The sequence below is a fragment of the Callionymus lyra genome, chromosome 13 (genome assembly GCF_982586985.1).
Source record: "Callionymus lyra chromosome 13, fCalLyr1.hap1.1, whole genome shotgun sequence".
Classification (NCBI taxonomy): Eukaryota; Metazoa; Chordata; class Actinopteri; order Syngnathiformes; family Callionymidae; genus Callionymus; species Callionymus lyra.
The window spans coordinates 22,088,674-22,112,740 of NC_141830.1; the positions used below are offsets into that span (position 1 = coordinate 22,088,674).

The 24,067-nt window shown below is 39.9% G+C and overlaps 2 protein-coding genes across 2 annotated transcripts; one reads left to right on the plus strand and one right to left on the minus strand.

The window, feature by feature from the left end:
* Positions 1 to 7,490: 7,490 nt before the first annotated feature.
* On the minus strand, positions 7,491 to 16,764 carry rab15 (RAB15, member RAS oncogene family). The gene is made up of 7 exons (XM_087805716.1): positions 16,518 to 16,764; positions 10,449 to 10,509; positions 10,321 to 10,381; positions 10,173 to 10,250; positions 8,717 to 8,806; positions 8,584 to 8,649; positions 7,491 to 8,514 (listed from the first exon to the last, which is right to left on the minus strand). The coding sequence occupies exons 1-7, from the start codon at positions 16,639 to 16,641 to the stop codon at positions 8,353 to 8,355; spliced, it is 642 nt and encodes a 213-aa protein (XP_087661842.1). The 5' UTR covers positions 16,642 to 16,764; the 3' UTR covers positions 7,491 to 8,352.
* An 832-nt stretch (positions 16,765 to 17,596) lies between these two features.
* fntb (farnesyltransferase, CAAX box, subunit beta) lies at positions 17,597 to 23,223 on the plus strand. The gene is made up of 12 exons (XM_087806052.1): positions 17,597 to 17,798; positions 18,543 to 18,607; positions 19,406 to 19,478; positions 19,938 to 20,029; positions 20,903 to 21,049; positions 21,111 to 21,194; positions 21,255 to 21,341; positions 21,398 to 21,527; positions 21,585 to 21,717; positions 21,782 to 21,893; positions 22,789 to 22,903; positions 23,005 to 23,223. The coding sequence occupies exons 1-12, from the start codon at positions 17,700 to 17,702 to the stop codon at positions 23,122 to 23,124; spliced, it is 1,257 nt and encodes a 418-aa protein (XP_087662178.1). The 5' UTR covers positions 17,597 to 17,699; the 3' UTR covers positions 23,125 to 23,223.
* The last annotated feature ends 844 nt before the right edge of the window (positions 23,224 to 24,067 follow it).

A 24,067-nucleotide genomic window follows, 5' to 3' on the forward strand; every position in this document is an offset into this window, starting at 1 on the left:
GAAGACTAAAGTGGACATGATGCACAAGACTGAAGACATCCACGACAGAAGAGACACTAGAAAGAGGACATATACGACTGAAGAGAGAGAGAGAGAGAGAGAGAGAGAGAGAGAGAGAGAGAGAGAGGGAGGGAGGGAGGGAGGGAGGGAGGGAGGGAGGGAGGGAGGGAGGGAGGGATGGATGGATGGATGGATGGATGGATGGATGGATGGATGGATGGATGGATGGATGGATGGATGGATGGATGGATGGATGGATGGATGGATGGATGGATGGATGGATGGATGGATGGATGGATGGATGGATGGATGGATGGATGGATGGATGGATGGATGGATGGATGGATGGATGGATGGATGGATGGATGGATGGATGGATGGATGGATGGATGGATGGATGGATGGATGGATGGATGGATGGATGGATGGATGGATGGATAGATGGCGCTCTCCATCTCTGTCTTTCTTCTTCTGACTCTCTGTTCTGTCACCTCTTGTGAAAACATCACGTAAACACCGAGGCGACAGTCTTTCATTCCCTCCATGCTGCCTGTTAACTGTGCAGAACCGTGCGCACATCCAGTATTCATGGGTTGTTTGAAAATGGGGTGAAACAGACAGAAGTCAGGTTTAGAAAAAAAATCCTTTATTGTTTGCAGCAGAAGAGGAGCTGGAGATTTGAGTCAGAGAGGAGCGGTGGGAGGATGACATCACAGAACCCTGCAGAACAACAAGTGCCCAAGACATGGATTTAGAACAACGTGTTCCCTGGAGCTCTAGCATAAATACTTCTATACGTTCTGATATAGACGACCCACCAGCACGTGTGCGAGTGTAGAGAGACCTCTGATGTCAACATAGTGTTGATACAAATGGAATGGAATTAGATAATGGCCGGTCCAGTTCAATAGCCTCTTGAGTCAGTGCCCTCAAGTTTTAGGTCAGTCCAGGGTAAGAGCACTTTCATCTCGGGACCATAGGTTTTGGGTCAGAGTCCATTGTCATGATCATTTAATCTCAAAAACAGTTTTAGGTCACTATAATATATGTACCCTCTAGACTTAGGTCTCAGGACCCTCTAGTTTTGTGTGTCAGAACCCTCTAGTTTTGTGTGTCAGAACCCTCTAGTTTTGGGTCTCAGGACCCTCTAGTTTTGGGTCTCAGGACCCTCTAGTTTTAGGGTCTCAGAACCCTCTAGTTTTTGGTCAGTACAGTAGTAGTACTCGCCGAGTTTCTGTCCCTTGGATCTCAGGGCTCTACTGTTTTAGCTCATTCCAGTCTCTGGATCCTTTAGTTTTTTTGTCAGTCCAGTATAAGTACCCTCTACTTTTTGTTCCCTTGGCTCTCAGGACTATACAGTTTTGAGACAGTCCAATCTTAGGACCCTCTAGTTTTGTGTCAGTCCAGTATATGAACAATCTACCTTTTTGTCCCCTGGGTCTCAGGACTCTACAGTTTTAGGTCATTTTGGTATCTGGACCCTCTAGTTTCAGGTCTCAGGATCCTCTTCTTTTTTGTCAGTCCAGTAATGGACTCTCTTCTTTTTTGTCCCTTGGGTCCCAAGACTCTAAGAATTTAAGTCACTCCAGCCTTAGGAACCTCTTGTTTTGTATCAGTTGAGTATTAGAACTCTTCAGTTTTCTGTACCCTGGATCTCAGGACTATACCATTTTTGGCCAGGCTGCTCTCAGGACCCTCTATTTTTGGGTCTCAGGACCTACTAGTCTTGGATCAGTACAGTAATAGAACTATTTGGTCACTTGGGTTCCAGGACTATACAGTTAAAGGCTACTCAGATCAAAGATCCTTAGTTTTGTGTTGGTCCAGTATCAGAACTCTCGTGTTTTTGGATCATTGGCTCACTGAGATCTCAGGACCATTTGATTTTGGGTCGCTCCAATATCAGGACTCAATGGTTTTCTATCCCGCAGGTCATAAAACCCTGGAATTGCCAGTCTTGGACCCACAAGTTTGGTTTTCAGTTTCAGTATTCTTCATTTTTCTGTACCTCAAGTCTAAGGATGGTTTTGGGTCACTTTGATCCCAGCACCCTACAATTTCAGGGTCAGGACCCTCTCCTCTTCTTTTATTTGTGAAGTCTGATGGTCAAGTTTCAGCTCTTTCAGCTTTATGTCACCAAATCCTCCAGTTTAAGGGTCCCCAGTCTCAATCGCCCCTTGACTTTAGCTCCTTAGCGCTAAGTCTATGTAACTTTCAACGTAATCCAAATTTTAAGATTCAAATCTTCTGTTTTTATTTAGGGGGATCCCATATCACCGTAAGTAATGACGCTTCCCACTGATGGATGAACACCACACACATCTGAAGGTATGAAAAGGAAACATCTGAGTATCACCTCCTCCTGCCAGGGCAGCTCCACTGTTCCTGCAAAGATGGCAGGAGTTGAAAGAGAGTGATTCATTGTGCATCAGGAAACGTCTCCTCAGACGCTGGAGGACTGGGATGCTGTAATAGGATTGAAGGGAAGGAGGCAGATTAGTGCTCCTTATAGTCAACCTGCTGATGTGGAGAAGAAAACACATTCAACACCGATTTACTATTTTGTAGGGAGCGGGTTTTGAAGTGGATGGTGTGTTTGGATATATTTTAGTTTTCTGAGAGATTGAAGATTATCTCCATTGTTTTGTCTGTGTTTTATCACAGGAATGAAAACACAAGGGAGCTGCAAGAATATCATGAAGGGATGTTTTTGATGTGGGTTATCAATGAATAAAATGGCTGCGTTGTAAATATATTGTACATTTAGTTAAATAACCAAAAAAAGAGCATTAACCTTTCTTTGTAAACAAATTTAATAGATGATTGGCAATGGTAAATGTTTAAAAATATTGAAGATTCCCTAATCTGACACAAGGGGGAGGCAGAAACACTATTTAAAAAACTATGGATTATGGCTTTATCAGTTAGTCTTGCTCATCTTACCCTTCATAATTACAAAGTTTAACGTCTTTTTTTGAATCATAAACGTTTATTGCCAGAGTTATAAACACAACGTAGCATATAGTTTGTGATGTGAGTACAGAATAAAATAATAAAAAAAGATAACACAAAAAATAAGCTTTAGAAAAAACTTAACCAAGCCCCATATATTCAATATTTGAGCTGGTCTGGCTTCAGACCACACTTCTTAGGCCCCTCACCTCCTCTTTATGGTTACTTGCTATATATAGCCAATGTTTTTTTTTTAAATTTTTTCTTCAATATAATGTTGTTCAAGCAATATTGTTTTTTTTCTTAAAACTAGTATTTTTTGTCACATAAGATATCTCTGTTCGACTGAACAATTGGAGAATTTGATGTATGACGTCAAATAGGTTTTCTGTAATATCTATTTATGTTTTTCCCATATTTAGTGTCTGCATATTGATTTCAAGACACAGATCTGTAAACAATATATAAATAAATCCCACTCAATCAACAACATCATGAAATACAACGTCAGAGTCCAGAGCGTTACCACGGACACAGCACGCCATCGACCGAGGGTAAAAAATAGTCTCTAAATGACACGTTTAAGTGGAGGATTGTGAGCGGGGGGGTGCTGGTGTTTATAGCTCCTGCCACCCGTGGTCGCTACCTGTATATCCAAGAACCACCTCCATTCATGCACTTCAAACTGCCTGGCGAAAACATCAGGGGAGTCAGCGAGGAGGAGCAGCTGCTGCAGGAGAGCTGAGGAGACCAAGCTCGTGTCGTGACTTCCCCACGTCTCGGGGGGGAGGTGAAGATGGACATGAGATGAACGAATAAGTGTCATTGGTGGACATGAGAAGAAGTCATCCTGCTATAAAGTGGGCCAACACTTGTCAAAAAATGTCAAACACAAATGGCCGGGGGGGGGCCAGAGCTCAATTTTTGTCCGGACTGGGTCGAGGCTACGTGTGAGTGGCTCAGTAGTTAGCTTGATCGCCTCACTTTCAGTGTGGAGTTAGTATGTTCTGCCCAGTGTGGCGTGGGTTTACTCTGGACACTCAAAAACATTCAGAGGTAATAATGGGCTTCACCCATGCTGCTTTGTTTAACAATGAGTCCCTTGGAGGTGGAAACTTTTCTGGGATTGATAACGCGGGGTCACACAAACCCTGACTCTTGACTAATCACAGCAAAGTTAGTGTGGTTATGGTAAACAAGTGTTTACATATACAGTGGTCCCTTGTTCATTGTGGCGGATACGTTCTAAAAATAAACCCGCAATAGACGAAGATAGAAGAGCTTTATTTTTTACAATTATTATACATGTTTTAACGAGATAAAACCCCTAACCACACCCTTTTATACACTTTTCTCAGGCAGACATCAACATTTTCTCACAGTTAAACACTCACAAAGTTCAGTTCAGTTTAAAAAAAGCAAGAACAATATTAGTAAGTAAGTAAGTAAAGGTTATTTGTAAAGATCTTTGTAGACCAGGGTCACAAAGCGCTTTAACAATCAAAAACAATATACAGTTAAAACTATATACTATAAAAGGCCAAGTAAATAAAACCAAAGATCAAAAGCTGTTTTCAAGCCCAAACATTTTTTAACAAATTTTATTTTGATAATCAATCTACGGGGTATTTCAATGAAAATAGAGTTTTGTACAAACTGACACTGGTGATACAATAAAGGAACAGACACTTGCTCTAGTAGAAGAACTCACATTTCCCCGAACCTTAAATCTCTTCACTGGCTGCCAGTTTCTTTCAGGATCAACTTTAAAATTCTGGTTCTTACTTTCAGATCTATTCATGGTCAGACCTTCCATCAGTGATCTGATCCAGACTTACACCCCAGCTCGGGTTCTAAGGTCTGTGGATCAGAATCTAATCCTGAACACGCTTCCGGACCAGAGGAGAGAAATCCTTCCAGGCTGTTGCTCCTAAACTTGGAACGATCTTCCTCTGTGTTTGATGATCTACTGACTCCTTCAAGAAACATCTTAAGACACTTTTATTCATGCTTTTACTTGATTCTCTGAGACTCCTGTGTTGGTCTTATGTGTCTTGATCTTTTAAATATATATATATTTTATTGGGAATTGTTTTGATTGTTTAAACGATTGGTGACCCTGGTCTAGAAAAGCGCTATATTAATATTACTTAATTACTTGCTGACTTACATCAACACATAAGTTAAACTTTAAGGTATTATTCCCTTATGTGATATGATTAAAGCAGTTGCTTGAGTGACTGAAAAATGCAGTCGAGTGAAAATCTCTCCATGTTGTGATTAGTGAAAGAAGAGACAAACACTTCACAGGTAGAGGTTACGTGACGGCGCATCGAAGCCAAATAAATCCTTTCTGGGAAAATGAAAGCACGTCGTCCTTCTTTCATACAGCAATTACGTCCACATGCAGCCAGTTCAACGTGTGAAGAGCAGCAGCGGAGGCTCAACAAGAGGACACGAGGCCTCCGATAATTACAGCTCCTGAACCTCACATTCATTTGTTTGGAGCAGAAATAAGACTCTGGCTTTGATGTCTCTTCATTTTGACCGAGCACATAGAGGAACACTGACCATCTTCTCCCTGTGAAGCAGCCAAAATAAACATTAAAAATGGATTCCTCTCTATTTGATGACGTTCTTTTATGGGGTTTCTTCTTCTGAAAGTCACACTTTAGATTGTGACATTTTCCCGCCAAGAAAAGGACTTGCACAAGTGACCCGATACAGAGTATGTTGTGTGTTTTTGTCTAACTGAACATCTCTGCGACATAAAGAGCTCTGTGTCTCCCACTGCTCGCCCACGCTCTGCAGCTCTATCCCAAACCTTCACACTCCTTCTCGCTCCATATGGATGAACGTCAGGCTGCTTCCATTTGGTTTGGGATTGTTGCTGCAAGTGACAAATGATGATGTCTGAGAACAAAACAGTTCTACGTGAATATTCATGATTATGATAGTTACGTTGAACACAGCGTCAACAGAGTAAGAGGATCGCACCTATTGAAACACAGGAATTGTACTGACAACTAGTGGTACATCCATGTTACTGCAGCGGTGTCAACTCATAAAATCACTTATTTTATTATATATATGCATTGACATAAAAATATAAACATTATATGATTTAATATGATTATTTCTGTGCAGACATATTTCACAGATCATACACGCCACTGGTTCAACACCTAAATGTGTTATTAGAAGTGACGTCATTCTGATGCTGATCATGAGGACCAGGAATTAATACTTTTTGTTGTTTCAAAGTCGTTGCTGGTTAACTATTAATAAACATGAAAAGTTAATCCAAAAATAGTCGACGATTGGGATCCGTTTAGCGGACTTTAGAGGCGGAGCTGTGCTGCTCCCTAGCGGTCAAACATCATATATTCATTCTTCAACGTCTCCATGAACGCAGACAAGGTTCACTGACTAAATTTAATTTAATGTCTCTGCAACATATTCATATTCTTAATAATGAATCATCTAAATATCCTGACAAGAGCTTGTACTTGCACATCACGAAAATAGTTTAATTATATTTAAGTATTTCTCTGAATATAGGTAGATTAGAGAGTATTTACTAGCATACAAGATAAAAAGCATTAACTATAATAATTATTCTACCAAGAATAACAACAATTATTATTTTTATTTTAATTAAAATATCCCAAAAAAATTAAAAGTACAAAAAAATGTGTTTTCAAACCAGGACGACTGTTCATCAGAAATATCTGTTTTTTAATTTTAAATATGTTAGTTATAGTTAATTTAACTTTTTAAATATCGCAAACAAGATTAAAGGCTAAGAGACATTTTTTAATCCTTTTGTTGACCTGAAATCTGTCACGTTAATTTAAATTTATTTTAAACTTTTAAGAAGCAGGTGACATTTCGACAATCACTCAAAACGATGAAGTCATAAATGAACCCTGAGAGGAAATCAGAGTCATATGTTGATGTCTTAATTAAAAGTGATGTGTTCATGAAGCCACACGGTTCAGGACCAGAAGAGAGAAATCCTTCCAGGCTGTTTCTCCTAAGCTTTGAAACGATCTTCCTCTCTCTTTGCGCTTCAAGAAACATCTTAAGACGTTTTTATTTGTTCAGGCTTTTCCTTGATTTTCTGGAACTCCTGTTATCAGTTTTATCTTGATCTTTAAAGTATATACTTTATTTAATATTGTTTTGATTGTTTAAGCGCTTTGTGACCCTGGTCTGGAAAAGCGCTATACAAATAAAAATGACTTAGGCGCTATATAAATAGAGATTATTATTATTATTATTATTAATATTACTTACTTACTAACTTCATGCAGCAGTATCATGTTGTTCAGAGTCCACTAGATGGCGTCTCTGCACTATTTTCCTTTGTCTTGAACAACTGTTATAATGAAACATTACCTTATTTTGAAACGGATGACGCCACCTACTGACCTCTGAACAACATGACACTGCTTCATGAAGCTTCATCAACACATCTCTATTAATTAACACATTTTCCAGGTACATATGATGAAAAAACAAACAAGGATGCCCCCTAGTGGCTAAAAATCACAATTAACTTTTTATGAGAAAGAAAAAAACGCAGACACGTGTGTATTTTGTCAGCCGACATCTTCGCTCGCACAACAGCATGAAGCACGAATACAAGTCATCAACAGGTTATCAGAGTTTCAGAGTCAAGAGCGGGAACAATAGCGTCGCCATCGCCATTTCTAACTTCACTGAAGTTGAAACGAATCAACGGACACAGGGGACGAGTCACATGCAGAAAGTGGTTCCCGTGAGGAGGTGGAGCCGTCCAGAGATAAATACGGAAAAGTAGATCATGATGAGGTCCTGCAGTCGCTCGTATGTACACGGTAAATGTTTTCATTTTCCAGGCCTCGTCCAGGCGTCTACATCCAGACTTCAATGTACATAGTGTCTTCATCTGTCCATCACTCCAGAACAAAACCTGAAGGTTCATGACCTCCACCTGCAGAAGAACCTCGTCTCTAACCTGGTTCAAGACAGACTAGTTTATATTGTGTAGTTTGAATCCCACTGGTTTGTATGTAAACATGAGGCGAGAACTTCACGTGATTCAAACATTAAAACATATTTACATCCATTGAAGGCTTCATTCTCCAGAGTCGTGAAGACTCGAGGGTGATTTTTGCTACTGATAATATGATGACACGACTTGTCTCTGTACCCAGCTTATGTCGACAAGTTGCCACGGTAACGGCATCCCTCACCATCTTGCGGTGGTTTCAGTGCCGCTTCACTGAATGTCTAAATTGAAAAAAAATCGAGCGGTTGATGAAACGGCAGCGAAGACGAGACCTTCATGATAAATCGAACTTTCCTGGAGGTCTCTTCCGGACCCTCAGAGTCCAGGTCCGTCTCCTCCCTCCTTCAACACCAGCAGCCTCTTCCCTCCTCACCTGCCGCTCCGTCACGCAAACCTTCTTCCTCCTCCAGGTCGGCCAGGTTCAGCTCTTCGTTCATGGACGCTCTGAGAAGATCCAGGTCCTTCTTGTTGGCTGCAAGAACCTGCTCGGACAGTCGCGTGAACGTCTGGAGAGAGTGAGAGAGAGAGTGTATGTGATGAGTGTATGTGTGAAGGTGCGTTCAGGGTCTGCTCACCTCCGTGATGTTCTGGTTGGTGAAGGCACTTGTCTCGAAGAAGTCCATCCCGTACGCGTTGGCGAGCTGTAAGATTCAAGAGTGATGTCGTGGTTCTCTTGAAGGTTGGTTCTACTGGAGCTGGAACACTCACTTTAATGCCTTGCTCAGTGGCCACCTGCCTCTTCCTCACGTCATCCGATTTGTTCCCGACCAGAATCTTCCGGACCTTCTGAGGAGCGTACTGTCAGGTTCGGGAAAGTAAGAAAAGAAGTACATTAAAAATATAATTTTATTTTTAATTGACTTTGTGTTATAATTTAATACGAATCCATTGTTTTCATTTTTTAATAAAAAATGTACAGTATAATTGTATGTACTAATAAAAATGCATTGTTGCTAAAATGTTAATTATAGAGAAATAATATTAATAAATAAATATAAGAATAAAATCAAAAAGGTGCTAATATTGAACCGAAATGTGTTTTAAAATAGAATTAAATAAGTTATATATATATATATATATATATATATATATATATAGAGAGAGAGAGAGAGAGAGAGAGATAAATAAATGATTAAATCAAGTCAAACTATAATTAATGTTAATACTAATTTCATGCTATTTGTGAAAATAAATAGATATTTTCAGCAAATATACACTTCTTTTAAAATGATAAACCTAAATATACTGCATTAAAACTACAATTTTAAAGAAATTATTCATTTCATAAAATACAAGTGATTAACTGTGTTAATCACTTGTATATGTTGCCTTTAATCAGGACACAAGTATGGAAGTATATCAGTGACATCAGAATATTAAATGGTTGAAATGAATATTAAAAATACTGAAATGTATTCTCTCTTTTTTTATGAATTTAATTATAATTTTGCGAAATTTTCTATTTACAATTTACATGCAAATATTCACTGTGTTTGTTTATCAAATTTTGCAATTATACTTTTCATTAAAGATAAGGAACAATGAGATCCTGCTAGATCCTGAGGCCTGAGGATGAGAGGATACAGTGTACTCCAGCAGGTTTTAAAGCTGATGTTTGGACATATTTTGTGTTCGAAAAAAATGAAAGCAGTTACGATGTCATCAAATTATTTTAATAATTGGAATTTGGTAATTTCTTTATTGAACAGTTGCATTTATTTTTTTTTAAAGAAATTGAATTTAATAATTTCTTGATTGAAATTATTTTAATTAAAAAATATGTACTAGTGCCACCATGATCGGCTCAAGGTTCGTTAGTTTTATACCAACATTTTTACATTGAATGTAAAAGGCTATGAATAGAAATATTATAATATTTATATTATATAAAACTCCAGAGTATTTTATTTTATATTTGATTAATTAAAAATAATTATTAAACCTTTTAATTTAGAAATTCTTGAAATCAATAATTGAAAAAAAAACAGAAAAACAACAGGATTTCAATAAAGAAATGAAAAGTTCCAAAATTTCAAATACTCAACTCAACTATTAGATATTGTGATGGCACTGGTATACTTCCGCACAGTGTAATACTTCATATTTAAGCAGTTTTAAACACAATCCTGAGGACGATCTGATGCAAACATCTGGTGATCTTCACCTCGTCCACGTCGCTGGCCCACTTCATGATGTGCTGGAAGGAGCGCTCGCTGGTGATGTCGTAGACCAGGAAGATGCCCTGAGAGACACGCGAGAGGAACGTCCATGAAATCGTGAAACATAAACAGTTAGATGTCGTGGACAGGGACCTGGGCTCGTCTGTAGTACTGCTTGGTGATGGTCTGGTAGCGTTCCTGCCCCGCCGTGTCCCTGCACAACAGACAGGCTCAGAAACATCCAATAAAAGCGACTTCAGATGTTCCAATATGTCTCTCACCATATCTGTATCCGGACCTTGATACCATCTATTAGCAGAGTTTTCATTTTGAAGTCCACGCCTACAACACCAGGACCACGAGGTGAGACAGACGCACAATATTGTTGCTCACAGAATATTGACAAAACAAAACATGGTCAGTCTACAGCAGCAGGATCATCTGTGAGCTGTGGTTCTCAAACTGTGGTCGTAATCTTTTGGCCACAGGTTCATAAAGGAAGGAGATCGTGAGAACAGGAAGTACAACAAAGTCTTGTTGATCTGATCTTTCTTTTGTAAACTCATCCTCTTCTGATCCTTCGGAACCAGTTTACACTCTTACTTGTAGATTCAAGAAAACATCGATAAACTTAAATATCGCGATATTATTTTTCACGATACTGTATCAGTATTCAACGATACTCCTTTTTTTTTTTTTTATAAAAATTAGATACTTTCAAAATGTTTCATCGAATTAATTAATAACCTTTTTTTGGTTTTCAAAAACATTCTATTTTTATAATTGTTCTTTTATGTTTTATATTTACAAAATACAATTATGCCATTTTTCTATTTACAATTAACATGCAAATAAATACCATGTTTGTTTAATTTTTGCCAGTACTTGGCGGCGTTCATTAAAGCTAAAGGAACAATGAGATCCTGCTAGATCCTGGCAATGACTGAGGACGAGAGGATACATTGGACTCTGCTGATGTTTGTTTGTTTGTTTGAAAGCAAATGAAAGCAGTTACGAGGTCTGTAAATTCTACAACACCAGATTCAAATACTCGACAATACTACACATATATATTTGTTACTACAGTTTACGTTATATAGCAATATATTGTATTGTTGGCCTTGTGTATGGATCACTGGATGAACGTGTTACACACTTTCTTTGTCAACTTCTATTCTTCAAGTGAATTCGATACAGATTTTATTCACACATTTCTGTGTTTATTTTTTAATGTGAATTTGATTTTTTTTAATGGTTATTTTTTGTTGGTAAATTTTTTTTAAACGATACTTAAAACTATTTATTTTTTACCACACTTTTACACTTCGCTCTTAATGTAGCACAATATATTCAACCTATTTACTTTGAACTTTGTTATCTTTGATATTTTGAAATCACTCAAATAATAATCTGTTCAATTTTAAAATGAAAACATTTTTTTTGACAAATTATTAAAAATTGGATTATGAATTTTCACTTAAAAATAAAATCCTTTTTGATTTGGAATCAACAATTCCAGACATTTTAGTTTTGATATTGTGTAATGTCAGGGTCAAGGTGACCCCAAGGCCTGAAAACAAATGTATGACGTCCACCACTGCATTTGTATTTATGGAAGCCAGGGAGGTCGTTCGCCTTGACCCAGAGACAACACAAGGGATACCACAAACACATTTGTTTTCAGGCCTTTGAGTCACCTTGACCCTAAAAAAACACAAGGGATACCACTAACACATTTGTTTTCGGGCCTTCGAGTCAACTTGACCCAGAGACAACACGAGGGTTGAAAAAAAGTATTTATTAGTTTATTAGTTTATAAACATAGTTTAATGATAATATTTAAGTTCGTTAATCGTATTGCATTAGATTGTACATTTTAAACGGTTAATTAAAAACAGTGTTTCATAAAATATCTTTATAAATATGGTTTAAAATATACATGTACATCTCCCTCTGGGTGTATCACAGCATGTGAAGTCATGGGCAGATAATGATCACGATGATAACTATTAAAGGTTGGAAGTCTACTTTGGAAGCTGCTGACGGTTGTCGACGAGTTCTCTCGAGGTGAGGACCGACATAAAGGTCGCACTGATGACTCACTAAGGTGGAGGTCGGAGCCATAAGAAGACAAGCAGGTTTGTGTGGTCGTTCCATTAGTGCCCCCTGCATCCCCCGCTCCTTAGAAAATAGTTGGTGGATCCAATGAAAAGACCATCACAAAAAGAATCCAGGCCAATATTGTAGATGGACCTCTGGACTTTGCCCATGTTTTCCAAGCAATACGAGTAGAACGATACTGGGGGTGTTCGGAAAAAAAATCTGAGCCGCTCTACTAGAAGAACTCACATTTCTCTGATCCTTAAATCTCTTCACTGGCTGCCAGTTTCTTTCAGGATCAACTTTAAAATTCTGGTTCTTACTTTCAGATCTATTCATGGTCAGACCTTCCATCAGTGATCTGATCCAGACTTACACCCCAGCTCGGGCTCTGAGGTCTGTGGATCAGAATCTACTGATGGTTCCTGAACACGCTTCAGGACCAGAGGAGAGAAATCCTTCTAAGCTGTTGCTCCTAAGCTTTGGAACGATCTCTGTGTTTGATGATCTACTGACTCCTTCAAGAAACATCTTAAGACACTTTTATTCGTGCTTATACTTGATTCTCTGAGACTCCTGTGTTGTTCTTATGTGTCTTGATCTTGTTTACTCACGTTGTGACCCTGGTTAGAGAAAGATCTTTACAAATAATGACTTACTTGTACAAATGCCAACAAAAGAATTTGGATAAACTAAGTGACAATTTGAAAACACTTCTCGTATGCTTCATTTATTGGACCGACACTGACAGGAACCAGAACCGTGGCAGTCGTCTGTTAATGGAACATGTTGGAGGTTCGGTACCGGCGGAGGGAAGTCCATGTAAGACCCGAGGAAATATCCAGAGCCGACTCGTCTAATTACCGGGACAAGATCAGCTACGATAACGTCGAGGATGACACGAGCCAGAAGTCGTGTTTTCTTAGTAGTTTTTCACAAAATAAACAATCGATAAGAATGTTTTTTCCCTACGATGAAAAAGCATTTGCTTCGTATTCTTCCTGATCCAGGCGAGCGAGATGAGAAATGAAACAGTATTTAACGGCCTTGTGATGAAGTCCAGATCACGAAAGAGGGTCAGTGAAGTCTCTGTTGATTTAGTGACGACACAGCAGCTCATGTTCCTCAGAGACTGTGATGATGGCGTCACCGAGACAACAGGAGGTTAAACTCAGCTGACCTTCCACAGCAGCATCTTCTCACATGGAACCCTCGTCTCTTTCACACTTTTGTTTTTATGTTACGACTCTAAGTCTATCTCTTCTAACAACTCAACGACCGATGACCGTAACTTACGTCCCTCAACGTCACAGCGAAGGTTGTGAAATTATTTATTGATCGTCCAATCAGAGGTCAAGGGATTTTTTTATTGACTCATTTTTCTCCACATGCTTGTCCCACATTTACCACATCTCACTTTAATCCACAAACAAGTCCAACTTCTCTCCCTTTTATTTATTTTAATTTTCATATTTGTTTCCATATATTTTTTTACTTCAGTATTTCTCAATATTTTTCACGTTTTTTTTCTCCAATATATATTTTTTAATTCATGAAACATTTTCTTCACATTTTTTTTTAAGTCTTATTTTGCAACATTTTTTGTACATGTTGTGCACTTTGACAATCAGAATTCTCATATACATTTTCACCGAAAAACATATTTTTCAACAAAAGTCTTTTTTCTGTTTTTGAAGTCATTTTTGATCCCTTTTTTCAGCATTTCTCTTCAACTTTTATTTGCATTTTTCCACGGGACTGAGGATGTTTGCTTTGCTTGGTCCTCCTTCACTGCTGTATCTTTGGGTGATATTTCAGCACTATTGAACAAGATGACACCCTCCTCTTGCTCAGGTGACGTCCTTCCTTGTAGGCTTTTTATCAAAGTATTTGATGTAATTGGCCCCTGGGTAACCAATATGGCTAACCTCTCCCTTTCCACAGGGGTTTTTCCCAATGCATTTAAACATGCCATTGTGGAGCCTCTGCTCAAAAAAACAGGCTTAGACCCAACTGACCTCAGTAATTTCAGGCCTATTTCTAAGCTCCCTTTCTTGTCCAAGATCTTGGAGAAGGTGGTGTCTGAGCAGCTGTCTTTGTTCCTGGATCAGAGCGACATCCATGAGAAGTTTCAGTCTGGCTTCCGTAAACATCACTCTACGGAGACAGCTTTATTGAAAGTGTCCAGTGACATCATGATGTCGGCTGACTCGGGTAAATTCACTGTTCTGGTTCTCTTGGATCTGTCCTCAGCCTTTGACACAGTTGATCACCAGATCCTGCTGAGAAGACTGAGGGATGAAGTGGGACTGTCTGGTTCTGTGTTAGAATGGTTCTCATCTTACCTTTCTGGGCGCAGTTTTAGTGTATCTGCCAATCAAATGAGGTCTGAATCGGCAGATCTGTTGTGTGGAGTCCCTCAAGGTTCTGTTCTGGGTCCTTTATTGTTTTTGCTGTACTTGATTCCCCTCGGTAAAATCATTCAGAGATTTCCAGATGTTTCTTATCACATTTTTGCTGATGACATCCAGCTCTACTGCTCTTGTGATCCAACTGAGCCCCAGAGGCTGAACAGCTTAGTCAATTGTTTGCTAGAAATCAAACAATGGCTGAGTGAAAACACTTTACAGCTAAATGTGGACAAAACTGAAACACTGGTGATTACTCCTGATGATAAGATTCCGGGGTTGAGTCAGTACTTGGGTGACTTAGGTCAGTCTGTCATACTGAGCCTGAGAAACCTAGGTGTTGTATTTGATAAAGACATGTCTCTTGTTCGACACTGCAGAAAACTGACCAGAAACTGTTTCCTTCAACTGAGAAAAATCTCTAAACTTAGGAAAATGTTGTCGGAACATGATCTGGAGCTTGTAATCCATGCGTTTGTTTCTTCTCGTCTGGACTATTGTAACAGTTTGTTTTCATGTCTTAACAAGAAGGAGCTGTCTCGTCTGCAGTTGATTCAGAACTCTGCAGCGAGAATTCTGACCTGCTCTAGTAGAAGAACTCACATCTGTCCGGTCCTTAAAACTCTTCACTGGCTTCCAGTTTCTTTCAGGATCAACTTTAAAATTCTGGTTCTTACTTTCAGATCTATTCATGGTCAGGCTCCTCCTTACATCACTGATCTGATCCAGCCTTGCACCCCAGCTCGGGCTCTGAGGTCTGTGGATCAGAATCTACTTGTGGTTCCTCGCACACGGCTCAGGACCAGAGGAGAGAAATCTTTTCAGGCTGTTGCTCCTAAGCTTTGGAACGATCTTCCTCTCTCTTTGCGCTTGATGAAGTCTACTGACTCCTTTAAGAAACATCTTAAGACGTTTCTATTTGTTCAGGCTTTTCCTTGAATTTCTCGAACTCCTGTGTTGTTCTCAGTATTATCTTTATCTTTAAAGTATGTACTTTTTTGAGTATTGTTTTGATTGTTTAAGCGCTTTGTGACCCTGGTCTCGAAAAGCGCTATATAAATAAATATTACTTACTTACTTACTTTATTCTCCCAGATGAATGGTTCCATTCAAGGAAAATATTATTAAATAAAATGATAAAAACACTGAAAATAAAGGAGAGTAAAAGCCCATTGATGAACCCAGTTAAGGATTAAACGGCGACATCACACAAAAGCCAGTCTGTAAAGAGTGTTTTTAAAAGAGATTTAAAAAAGAAGCCAGTGTTGCCAGATGTTCCAATATTTGTGTAGTAGGACCTGCTCTGAGACGTCCACGTGGGGTCGAGAGACTCACATTTATTCTCTTATCATTAAATAAAAAAGTCCTACTTTTTGTCCGTCAGTTCGACTAAAATTAACATTTCATTAGGACGTGATTAACAAATGATTGATGTCAAAACATATTGACTTATCATTCATTATAGAAATGTGTATTTATTTGACGCTTCTTGTCATTTGAGGGCAAAATTTTGAGGGATTTCTTCTGAATAAACCAAAACTAACTCAAGTATTCTTTCCAAACAAAGACCTGCAGTATGTTTATAAACCACTAACATGGATTCTCCATATAAACCCTCCAAAAAAACTGTATTTAAAAAAACTGTAAACCTGACATTGTCAAGATTCCTGCTCATGTAATTTAATGTAACACTATTTAACCATTATATTCGTGTGCAGAACAATAAGTCTATTTTAATACATTTCATTGAACCGGTTTATTGAATGCACCTGAGATACTTTCAAACTTGATCATAATTCTCTGCTTCAGGTGAATCAAAAATAAATGTCAATAAAGACTTACCAATGGTGGAGATGTGTGAAGGATGGAATTCATTGTCGGTGAATCTGCACAACAGGCATGTTTTCCCGACACCGGAGTCTCCGAGCAGCAGGAGTCGGAAGAGAACATCGTACTGTTTGGCCATGGCTGGAGGAGGAGGAGGAGACGCGCGAGCTAACTCGCTGGAGCTCGAGCGATCCTCACACACATGCGTCCCATGTCCACGGAAACACTCGACATCAGTCTTTGTGTTCCAGGGATGCTGAAGGATCTCCGGTGGGTGCGGTGATGGACCGCTGTCAAGCGCGCGCGGGCACACGACTTCCGGTTTGCTTAAAGAAAATAAAGGCGTACTCAGAAATAGAATAAATACTCATAAATAAGTACTCATAAATAAAGCAAAACCTATATATTTTCTCTGTATATTATCAGAGACACAACTTGTAGATGGTGATGGAATCAATTCACAACATAATCCAGCTGTGATTATGAATACAATCTCTATGTTGTCAAATAATAACATTGTTGACGCGGTGGCAGCCAACAATACAATATAAAATAAATACAAAATGATATTAATAATGATAGCGAGTAAATATAATACAATTAAAGTATATAAAACAAAACGTTTGAATTAAATAAATGTACAAAATAAATAAATCTTTAAATTCATTTCAGCGCTAATAATCAGATTATTTTCCAACAGATTCTCCGAAATAAAAAAGTTACCTTGGTTTTTATGAGACGCCATCTTAGTGGATGTTTTCAACACAGTATAAATTATTAAATTAATCATTGATTTAAAGTTCAGGATTAAAAGTATATGAGGAAATGAATTTCATATCCGAAACATTTATTTACACTTTTGAATCTTGGTTTGCGCGACAGTTTTATTTTGAAAGATTTGTAAAAAGCAGATCCGGTTTAGTAGCGCGTCCATCCACCTTATCCGCACTGTCTAAAATAAAATACCGCTAGATTTAGTATAAATGTATATTTAAGTTTTATTTCAAATAAACTAAACACATTTTTAAAGCGCGTGGCTCGTGGTTTAGCGGCTTTATTTTTGTCCCAGCGGGGCCGTCGCCGCGGATGTGACGTCACTTCCAGCGGCTCAGCTCGTGAAGCGGATGACTGACCAAAACAAACTCTCTGAGCAGTTTTTCCTCGCCTTCGCCCCCTCGACACGCTCTCCGCCCCGCCATGGAGGGCATCACGACGCCGCTGCGCTGCTTCAGAGACTTCCATCACGAGGAGAAGTTCGCGGACGACGAGGTGCAAACTGTGACTTCGGTGGAGCAGGTCAGAAGCTAATGTGGCTAATGCTAACGTGGAAACTGTTCGCGACATCCGTTATTGACGAGGATTTAACACTTAAACTACCTTCATCTTCTTCAAACCCGTTACAAACTCTCAAACATCTACGAAAAAACACATTATTTCAGTGCATACCGGTGAATTCAAAACGGCGTCCGGTGGCTTTTAGTTAATAAGATTAGCTTGGTTGACTGATCGTGTTAAATGCGAAATTTAAACACAACTTTTAAGCTTTTAAAAAGTACACTTTGTTTAACCATTCACGTATATATCAAAGTTACATTTAATGTAATCGATTGATTAAATGTATCAAACGTTTAAATTCAACAAAACACGTAAAACAAGTATTTTTACTCGTACGTTTGTGTTGGTTTTATGATCAGAACTAGTATGGCACTTGTTTTACTAAAAAAAAAATATATATATACACAAATATAACGCCAAGTCATGGTATTGTTGCCAGGGTTACAAATACTATGTAAATACAGATGTTTAAAAAAAAAATCCCAAGAGTGTTCAACAAACCTCTAAATAGAATCTGAGTAAATAAAATCCATTAAAACAACAACTCACAGCAGATTTGACGCTGATTCGGTGTCTCACCACTAGGTGGCAGTATCAAGTCCAGGATGACAGGTGGAGCGAGAATCTAATAAGTGTGATGTAAACTTATGATCAACTCTGTGACCTCAGATGTCCTCGTAAAGATGATTGTTCTTTTCTTGACAGAAAAAAGTGGAGCGCACCATAGAGGAGGTCATCAACGCTTACAAGCAAATGCACTGTTTACCAGAGTGAGTGTGTTCACGTGTGTGTACCTTTACTGCCTCATTGTACATGAGGGATGTTCTGGAGAGAATCTGTTTTAAACGAGTATGATGGACCAAGTGACAAGTTATGGATGATTATCACAAGTTTAAATGCAATGAAAATATATAATATAAAGGCAAAAGAGAGATGGAACTCCTGTTGTGTTATCAGTTTTATCTTGATCTTTAAAACATATACTTTATTGAATATTGTTTTGATTGTTTAAGCGCTTTGTGACCCTGTTCTGGAAAAGCGCTGTACAAATAAAAATTACTTACTTACTTAATTGCATATTTTGGTTCTAGACACATGTTGTGGGTAAATTTAAGTCCTGTCGACAGAAACAAAATGTCTTTTTGTTTTTTTTGATACTATATCGATATTAAACAGCACTGTATTGATTTTGTTATTTGGCTTAAAATAAGAACATTTATTTGCAATAACCATGCAAATATTCAAAGCGTTTGTTAATTTTTGTGTTGCAATTAAACTTCCGGTAGCTAGATGGCAGCAGTCGTTATGTCCTCCAGCTAAAATGCCAATGAAATCCTGTTATTGTTTGGATATATTTTGGTTTGAAAACAAATTAAAGCAGTTACGACTTTGGCAGGAGTCATGTGGTCAGTAAATTCTGCAACACCAGAGTCGAGTACTCGACAATACTACAAATATATCCTTATTAGTAAAGTAACACTATATATCGTTGTCCTGTATTGGGTCCTTGCCTACATTTTTCCTAGTAATTCTAGCAGCCATTTTGATTCTCCTATTCTTGTGCACAGGCCGACGCTCCTGCGCGAACAACACTACCAGTATCTCAAGAAGGGCCTACGACATCTATCGGACGCTTACGAGGTCGAGTATCACCGGAAATGCATTGAATATTATCTTTTTATATTCATTTGTGCTGCATGGACAAGTTAATGGTTGACGATTCACAACTTTCTGATTATGAAAAGTGGGAAAATGAGTGAACAACACCATGGTCACACGTCTCTCCAGCCCGTTATCTGTTCTCATCTCACAACGTGCTCCTGATCTGTTGCCATGCCAGCTCACAGATGAAAGTGTTTGCCTTTAGCTCAATGTCACACTGGCTGTTAGAGACTCTGTCTTTGAAGCCCAGAGAGCAACGCACGCACTCACGCACGCGCACACACACACACACACACACACACACACAATGGTGTCACTTAAGGAATGTTCATGATTCTGAGCTCACATGTTACGACTATAATACAACATGTTACTGTAATGTTTTTTTAAATGTAATATTTTGATATCTTTGAACCTGATCATGTGTGGTCTGTGCAGTGCCTGGACGCCAGCCGGCCCTGGCTCTGCTTCTGGATCCTTCACAGTCTGGAGTTACTGGAGGAGCCAATACCTTCTGCCGTCGCCTCAGAGTGAGACCTGAAAAAACACACACATAGTGTACATTCTACACACACATATACATTCTGGGCATGCCCACATATACATGCACACAAACATACACATTTTACACAAACATCTGCACAAACACAATCAACACTCCCTGACATCATGCAGACACCCACACACGTATATTCTGCACACAAAAAACAACTTCTGGACACAGACACGCACGCACACACACCTCAACACAAGCATGCATACACGCATTCTGCCACATACACAGGCGCACACACACAAACACATTCTACATAAAAGTATACACACACTATAAATACTACACAAACTCATTCTATCCACATGCTCACACACACATAATATACACGCATACACACAGTGGTAACACACATCAACAGCTGTGAAGGCGTCATGGTGTGATGTTCCTCAACAACACAGTGGCACATGACACACCACACATGGAGGCGTCGCACACAGATGGGACACACAAGAAAAACAAGCACACACTGAAACCTGTACAGATGATGCACAACAGACAAAAGTGAGAATTAAAGCAGATTAAATAAATAATTTCAGTATTTGTTTTATTTTTATTTGCCAATTGAGTCACTTCTTTATTTCACATCACAGTGTAGCCACAGCACAACAACCTGTGTTGTTTTTGTAATGCCAGCTTCTAGAATACAATCCCAAGAAATACTTTTAAGTAGAACAGAAGGACGATTAAAAGAGTAAAAATTTTCGTATTTGTGTTTTAGGTCAATTTTACAATAATTGACACACGTCACTTGCGTTAGTTCACCGACCTGCCAGTAGAGGGAGCTCATTGCCTTGTTCATTTGTCAAGTGAAGCGCGTTACTATGCGCCTTTATCCCCTTCACTCTAGCGTGTGCCACTTCCTGTCCCGCTGTCAAAGCCCGACGGGGGGTTTCGCAGGTGGACCAGGACAACACGCCCACCTCGCTCCCACCTACGCCGCCGTCAACGCTCTCTGCATCATCGGAACGGAGGAAGCTTACAACGTGATTGACAGGTGGGTTTTTTTGTGGACTTGTCCTGTATTTACCTGAAAAATGTATGTTTATCTTTTCAAGGGAGAAGCTGCTGGCGTTCCTGTGGTCGGTCAAGCAGCCGGACGGATCCTTCGTGATGCACGTGGGCGGAGAGGTGGACGTCAGGTGAGAGAGAGACTGGCGCTCACACTTGATTGACGCGGGAGTGACTGGGGTGTGTGGCAGGAGTGCGTACTGCGCGGCGACGGTGGCGTCGCTCACCAACATCATCACCCCTCAGCTGTTCGAAGATACCACCACTTGGATCCTCAGGTACCGACGAGTCCCTTCAGCTCAGAGTGTTTGTTTCTGACGTGATCCGTGTTCAGCTGTCAGAACTGGGAGGGCGGCCTGAGCGGCGTGCCCGGCCTGGAGGCTCACGGAGGCTACACCTTCTGCGGCACGGCCGCCCTCGTCATCCTCGGCAAGGAGCACATGCTGGACCTGAAGGCTCTGCTGGTGAGACACGAGGACCAGGAGTCAAGGTCTGTGGTTTGATTGAGCGTCTGTCTGCAGCGGTGGGTGGTCAGCAGACAGATGAGGTTCGAGGGAGGATTCCAGGGCCGCTGTAACAAGCTGGTGGACGGATGCTACTCCTTCTGGCAGGCCGGACTCCTGCCGCTGCTCCACAGAGCGCTCTTCAAAGAAGGTCCGCCTCACACACTAGTCCAGGCAGTAGATGGTGGACAGTAACAATGACTCGCGTGCTGCAGGAGAGACGGCGCTGAGTCCAGAGAGGTGGATGTTCGAGCAGCAAGCTCTCCAGGAGTACATCCTGCTCTGCTGCCAGAACCCTGCTGGAGGTCTGCTGGACAAGCCGGGCAAGTGAGTGAATGCACGACACTCTTGAACACAACACCAGTAGACAAATGACACAAGTGGCTACAACATGCACTGTGGCACTGAAGAGAAGGTGGAAAAAATGCAATATCACACAAATGTGTGCACAAACAAAGAAGACAAATGCACAAGAAATGCAAACATACACGCACAATCACCGAACACGTATGGGCACACACACAAGAAAGACAAGAAACTCATACAAATGCACCCATACGCACCCATCACACATATATTCACAAGAAATGCACACATTATGTGTACATACATAGGAAACACACACATGAATGCACACATACACAAGAAACTGACACACAAAGAACACACGCACGAAAACAGCTTCCCCAGGACACACTAGTGTCAACATCTACACGACAACGAATCATAACAATTTGGCTGCAGATCAATCAACACCAGCTTCTGCTTCAGTGTTACGTGTGTGTTTTTTCAATTGTGTCGATAAAGTTTTCATGTTTTCTCACAGCAATGACTCTTAAGCTTTAATGAACAATTTTTGAACAATACAAGTTCATAGTGATTGTTTTTATTCAAGTTTAAAATGTTGGTAAATAAAATATCACTGTTGATTAAAGTAAAGAATTTTAAGTGCACATTAGTCAGAAACATACAGTAAGTTCTATCATTTATCTTTTGTTTACTCTAACTACGAATCTAAAAGAAAAACATTTTTTTGTCTAACTACTGGAAGGGCTTTGATGTCGGATGATCAGGTGTTTGAATGGATTAAGAAAACATCAAGTGGTTTTATAGAGCAAATGCGTGAATCAAAGGTGAAACGTTCACACCTCTAAAGCAGTGATGACTGACTCACAATGAAGGGGTTCTGGTTGTCTTGACGAACCACCTCTCTGTGCTTCAGGTCCAGAGACTTCTACCACACCTGCTACTGCCTGAGCGGACTCTCTGTGGCTCAGCACTTTGGGAACTCTGACCTTCACCACGAGTTGATTCTGGGCAAAGACGAGAACCGACTGGTAAGACCTCTGTGACCCAGAACCGTCTCCGATGAGTCTCCGTCGTGACCTTTGAACTTTCACCCGTCACAAGGTCATAACGCAGCGTTGTTCCTCCTCAGGCTCCGACTCACCCCGTCTACAACATCTGTCCGGAAAAGGTGGCTCTGGCGCTGCAGCACTTCCACCGGCTGTCGACCGCAGGAGACTCCGGTCACATCTCAGAACCAGCTGCAGAATGAAGTCCTCGACACACACGTGGAAACTCAAGAGGCAGGAAGTTGTCACAGCTTCAGTTTGTTGCTAAATAAGTTAATAAATGTTTACGAAAGCTTTTTTTACATTCGTCTCTGGAGCTCCTTCATTTACCCTCGTTTCTAAATGTTCTCATCGACCACTGAGACGACGGCTGCGCTCCACGTCTCTCACAGATGACAGGGGGCCTCAGTTAGCAGCAACCCTTTAGCTGTGATCGATTTAAATGACTTGATTCAACTTCTGCGATCAGATAAAGTAGTGGTAAACTAGGTTGTCTAAATGAAAACTAAACACTTGAGGATTGTAAAACAGGGAAAAGAATAAACATTCAAATGAGAAATCAGAAGTGCTCTCCGGACGGTCAAAACAAAGTGGAAGATGCAAGAGAATAAACTCAAGAAATGTCAACAGTCGACACAACCTGTTGAATTTAGAAAAAGTACCATCAGCTTAAAAATGGGTTTCATTGCCCTCTTTTGAATAAGCAAGAGGTCGGAGGTTTGAGAGTGAGAGTAGCAGCCAGGCAGAGAGAACAACATCTAGACCAGGGGTCTCCAAACCGGTCCTCAAAGGGCCAGGGTGGTGCAGGTTTTTGTTCCAACCGATCAAGAGTCTTCAGAGTGTTATCAGTTGATTAACAGTCTGGTGTTGCTTGTTTAAGATGAAACCTCATTGGTTCAACTACATGCTTGATCGGTTGGAACAAAAACCTTCCCTTTGAGGACCGGCTTGGAGACCCCTGGTCTAGACAGTCGTAGAAATCTTTGAAAATGAATCTAAAATAAACTAGGTGGAAAAGACTTCAGTCGGTGATGATTTAAATCTTCAAAAATAACTGAACCAGTCCTGACCCGATACATCAAAAACTACTCATAAATAACCTAAAGGTCGACAATGAACACAAAAAAAACATAATGGAGGTGAAAG